The sequence below is a fragment of the Phaethon lepturus genome, unplaced genomic scaffold (genome assembly GCF_000687285.1).
Source record: "Phaethon lepturus isolate BGI_N335 unplaced genomic scaffold, ASM68728v1 scaffold48917, whole genome shotgun sequence".
NCBI lineage: Eukaryota > Metazoa > Chordata > Aves > Phaethontiformes > Phaethontidae > Phaethon > Phaethon lepturus.
Genome location: NW_010553517.1, coordinates 8,455 through 14,215, shown reverse-complemented (window position 1 = coordinate 14,215; position 5,761 = coordinate 8,455). Strand labels below are relative to the sequence as shown.

General features: G+C 42.4%; 1 protein-coding gene across 1 annotated transcript in view; it reads right to left on the bottom strand.

The window, feature by feature from the left end:
* Positions 1-1,510: 1,510 nt before the first annotated feature.
* Positions 1,511-5,761, bottom strand: part of RAB35 (RAB35, member RAS oncogene family) — a gene marked incomplete at its 5' end in the record, with an annotated part of 9,172 nt that continues 4,921 nt past the window's right edge. The window contains 3 exons of the mRNA XM_010291558.1: positions 1,511-1,956; positions 2,467-2,591; positions 2,685-2,809. Of these exons, the coding sequence (XP_010289860.1) occupies positions 1,828-1,956; positions 2,467-2,591; positions 2,685-2,809 (379 nt within the window). The remainder of the gene's footprint in view (positions 1,957-2,466; positions 2,592-2,684; positions 2,810-5,761) is intronic.

The window sequence follows — 5,761 nt, the reverse complement described above, 5'->3', positions numbered from 1 at the left end:
ATCTCAGCTCATTCTTATTCTTGGGTTACCAATGAAAGATATGTGAAGAAAGAGACGGGTGAAGGCAGCTGGATACATACTCCCAGCACCTGAACTGATTAAAAAAAAATGTGTTACACATTCATTGTTTGCATTTTTTAAAAAGTCTTTAAAGTGATTGATTGTGACGTGATTGTATGATTAGGGTTCTTACCACAACCCATAAAAATCTAAAAAAACGCAGGCAAAATAAGTGACTAAAATTTAGCCTCTCCTGGGGGAGGGGGAGGAAGAGAGAAGTGGGCTGATTCAAAGCTCATGGACATTGGTGTATCATATCCTACCAAACTAAGGCCAGCAATTCCATTGACAAACTGAGTACATCCACCTTCAAGGTCTTAAAGGAAGTCATATCCTCCATGCCTTTTAGTCATTTTAAGGAAAAACTCTTTTTTATTATTATTATTATTTAGGCAATTATTCAGGTGCTGAGCATGTACTTTCAGCCCATACATTTGATATTTTAGTTACACACACATACACTCTCCACCTTTAACTACATATATTCAGGCTGATGAACTGAGCCCTTGTTTTCCCAGAAAGGCCAACAAGGGCCAGGAAAACGTTGCAGAGCATAGCGAGACCAGTTCGTTTCCAAAGGTGATCCTCCACCACCACATAACCCAAGCAAGCAAGCAGGCAAGCTTTCCCTCTCTTTACACTGAACAGCAGTCCTCCTTTCTAAGAGAAGAATCCTGGGAATGATCCTGCAGCAGCTTTCATATTCGGACATCAATCCAGAAGAGCTGGATTTATTTTCATGCCTTTTCTCTCTCAAAAACAAAAGCTTTGCCACCAAAATTCACATTCAAGTTCAGATCGCCTATTTGTGGACAGGGCAACAAGGAGAAGTTTGGGTTTTTTGGCAGAATCACATGTTTTTTGTTGTTCTCAAAAGAAATGGACCCTCACTTAGGACCCTGGCAGAACCAGAAGCAGAGGTCAAAGGAGTTAAACTTTGCATTTTTTTTTTAAAAATTTATCCAAATAAATCCCACTTCTGCAGCTCAGTGTGTTTTTCAGTATCTTGATACAAACTAAAGGAGAGCACAGATATACAGCTGGGCTGCAGCACAAAAAGGTGAAACCCAAGGACCCAGCCACAAATCTGGATCACGGCAAACTGAAATTCAAGGCCCCAGCAGCAGCACCAGCTGCCAGCCCAGGGGCTGGTGAAGTGAAACCCCAGGCTCCAGCAGCAACGCCTGCAATCCTGGTACCTAGAAAAACAAAGCCTGAGCCCCAGTAAAAGCCTGGAACTCCTGGTGGAGCCACAGGCGCCAGGGGCACCAGTTGCCAGCCTGGAGCCCAACAGAAATGAAGCTGGAGGCCCCAGGAAGAAGTTGCTGCCAACCTGAGGCCAACTCGAATTAAGAACATTGTACTATTTCTTTAAAAAGATGAACTCTGCAGTCCATGATTCGTTGACATTAAGAAGGCATAAGCCAAAGCAACAACAGGGAGGCGAGGCTGGTTAAAGCAATATACATTATATACAAACTCTTGGGTTAATTAGTCCACTTGGTAGGCAACGTCCTTCTTGTCTACAAGGCGCACTGGAATGAGCAGGGGAGGAGAGGGGGGCAAGATTCCATCCGATACCTCCTTGGCACTGAAGTGGTAAGGTGCCAGCGCCTCTTGATAGAAAACATGGAGAAAAAATAATCTTTAAATAACGGCACAAAACTGAGAAAGTCCTCCCCAAAGCCTGCCCCAGTGGAATTGCCCGAGTCTAGCTGGAGGGGCTGATCTGTCTGAGAGCAGAGTCTCTGCAGCAGGGAAAGGGCATTAGCAGCACCGCTTCTTCCTTTTACTGTTCTTCGTTAGCTTCACCACATCATTCTGTTGCTGCTGTTGCTGCTTTGCTAAGTTTTCTTTCTTTGCTCGCAGGACTAGCTCTGTAATGCAATTAAACATCTGCAAGAGAAACAAGCAAGTTCAGACCACCCAGGAACTCAGGCTAGCTTTTGTGCGATGCTGTTCTTTTGAAGCAACTCCAGTTTTCTAGATATTTCCGTAACGGTTCAGAGATCTTCCCCAACCCAATCCCAAGCTAAATCAGTAACACCTCTATCCCCTTTCCCAAACCAGTAAATAAAACCAGGTCAGTTTGGCAACTGAGGCCAGGAGTGAAGACTGGGCAGCCCTACCTCCTAGAAGCATTCTCCCCAGTGACGAGTCCTTCCTGAGGCCATGCCTAATATGTTAGCACCATAAAGCTAGTGAAAATGCAACATGGGGTCCTTCATTTTGCTTCCCCAACTCTTCCACCTACAGTTGGATGTCTCTTTTTGACATTTTACCTATTCACTTGCAACTTGTACAAAGCATTTTATCTTTCTTCCTCAATAGGAAGAATGTAATTATTACTTTTTCCCAAACCATGATCCCCAAATCATTTTCTCTATACTCTTCTGCATATATTACCTCTTCCACATTAATATTTTCTTTGGCGCTGGTCTCAAACAATTGGATCTCCATCTGCCCAGCAAATTTATAGGCATCTTCTGTTTCTACCACTTTTCGCTCTGGGTCATCATTCTTATTCCCCACTAAAAAAGGGAAGAAAAAAAACAAGTCAGTTTGGTACTTCAGCAGGTCAGCCCACTAAATAAGATGTTATAACTCTCTGATTAGAAACTTACCTAGTATCCGGCAGACATCATCACAGTTTTGATTAATTTCATGCAACCACCGTTTTACATTCACAAAAGATTCTGCACTGGTTACGTCATAGACAACAATGACTCCATGCGTTCCTCTGTAATACCTATGGAGCAGGAAAAGACAATAAATCTTAACTTCTGCTATGTATCACCTTCTCAGCTCTTTCTCTTTCACTTAGCTTCTACAAGATTCATAACAACTCCCCACGTTACAGCAATCAAGTGCCCCCATTTTCTTTCCACTGGGAGTCATTTAATTCTTTTACATCTAGATCACATGCTATTCCTCTAAATCTATAGAGTTCCCAGCTCATTTAGTCTATACAAGGAGGTTTCAAAGTCCAAAGACTGCTGTTTACTTCCTTGTTCAGGTTGTCAAGACCTTCAGAGATGAATGCTGTCTTCCAGCTGCATAAGCAAAAGGTAGTGGTGCCCCCAGTATGTCCTCAGAACTGGCTGTGATGTGAACCTTCTCGTTCTACGAGCCACACCAAGTTTTTGCAGTAACTCTGTTATCTGTGAAAGATCGCTTACAGACTAAAATTTCAGCAGATCTCCAAATATACTCAACCCTCAGTCACAGCTCTCTTGAGCTCATGAAAATTTCTGTCTTGTTGAGCGACTGTGTTCTGATCACACCTTCCTACTCAGCAGATCGACTCCATATGTGCATTCAACACGCTCTGTTACCTTTAGCCATTAAAAAATAAGCTTTATTTCAATTTGTTACCATTAGTCTTGGGCAACCAGCACCTTTAAAAGATGATGAGCAATTCTGATATGCAAGAAAAATACCTGAATTCAAGTTCCAACATTATCACCTGCACAAACCAACTAAAGGCAGACACTATGCACACTGTAAGAATGCTGTATTAAAAAAAAGCAAGCTCTACTTTCTCAGTTTTTAGCCACATTCACAGGGCTACCAGGTATTTTCCCTACTGCAAATTAGGCAGCTTTGACCCAAAAAAAAGTAATCAAAACAGTTGACAGTGAGGTCTTCACCAGTATCCAGTTTCTACATTTCGTTTAGCTTTATTCTTTCCCTTTCATTTCCTCCTCTTTCTTATGATCAATATTAAGATTTTATTAAAACAAATTCAAGAATCCAGTATACCAAAAATGAGGATTTTCCCTTAAATTGTGATAGCATTTCTAGACCTTGATCTCTTACCACTAGCACCTCTTGCAGCACTCTCCCTTCCACTGCACTTTAGAGATGTCCACTGTGACTGCTCTGGTCTTCTTTGATACTTTATTCCAGCTCAGTGAACACACCTTTGAACTTCAAAGCCTTTTAATCTAATCCAAATGCACCACCTTTCAGAAGATCATATTGCTTTTGCCTTACTTCTGCTATTGATGCACTTGAGCAAGTCACTATCTCTTCCCCACCGTTAGCCTCATCATCCCTTCTGTAACAGAAGCCACCTGCCTTTATAGACCATCAAGACAGACTTCCACAGACAGGCGTGTATCACACATGGAGTGCACACATCTCCTCCCACCCCTTTCCTCTCATGATCGCTTTGTAGCGATAGTCACTGGGTGAGAGTCACTGGGTATCGATACTCCTCTAGGATACGATACATACTTTACGGAAGTAGGAGAGCCCACTCCCATTGGTCATCTGGGCACTTTCAGAGACAGTCAAATACTTCTTCCATGCCATGTTTTACCAGTAATTTGTGTCCCTTGGCAAGAACTAACTCAGGTAAGAATTACTTATTCATGGCCCATACGAGATCCTGTACTTTCAAATATTCTAGTCTATTCACAATCTGTTTCTTTAAAAGCTTTAAAACTTATTACAGCACTGCATTTGTGCTCTACTTCGTTACAAGCTCAACTTTATTTCATAACTTGGATCCTTTACAGGAAAAAGTATTCCATAGCCTGAATACACCTGTTGCAAAAGTAATCCATCCTCTCCTGACACTAACATGTACTGCAGACCATTTCTGATGAGTACTGTTTTACGTGACAGCATCAGAAAGGGAAAGATTTTAGATTTCCCCACATCTGAACAACAAACTAATTCTGTTCCAACTCTTCCACATCACCTAATAGTCTTTTAATTTGGCAACCCCCAGGCTGACCTACCGCTTCCGCCCTAACACTGAGCATTACATTTGCAAAGACAACACAGCCTTTAGAGAAACGCAGTGAGTTTAGAGTTCAGCTACACCTATGCAGAGCTGCTTCGTTCTGCTGTGCACACCGTAAAACCATACCTGGTATCCCAGTCATCCGAACCAGAAGACCCATCCTGCTGGTCCTACCTTGCCCATGCACCTAGGTTTTATTCTAAGCAAAGCATATGATGTCAGGGAGTAGAATAACATGAACCCTGCACACACAGATCCCACTCCTGACATGTCATCAGCACAGTCGTCGTCTGCTCCTAGGGATGAGGACGCAGGGCTGGACCATGTAGCACAGACCACTATGGCATTCAAAACTCTGCAGGAGCTGGGAGCTCCTGCCACAAAGCACTAATATTGCCAACCACCTCATCGGAAATATCTTCCTTTGTGCAAGACAGCAACCCCTGACTCCTGCCGAGTTCCTACCAGCATACACTGCTTCTATTTTTGGAAGGGAAAATTGTCTGGCACATCGTTCTAGAAAGGTTGCCAACCCCTCATCTCCACTAAAATGTCATTTTCTCCATTGGCTGACATTACCTTTTAGCAGCCCCGGAGATAAGACCATAACTACCTTTTATTCTCTAACTCTTAAGCTCCATAACACACATTTTCCTCAAAAAGCTAGTCATGCTATTTTCTATCATTTGTTAGCTATAGCTTTATGTCCTAAATAACATTTTAGGCTTAACAAGTACAGCACAGATTCTCCAGTCTCAAGTGCAGGACAGTACTAGAAAACAAAATCTGATTTATCCTACCCAAACTTCAAATTTCAGAATGATGCAGTGCAGAAATGCTTTTATAACAAGTTGTAGGCTTTGGCGAGCATAGAACAGATGGGGCTTTTGGCATTCAAGGAGGAGTAGGTGTAAATTTTGTGCTTTTGGCAACCAAGAGGTAGTTGAG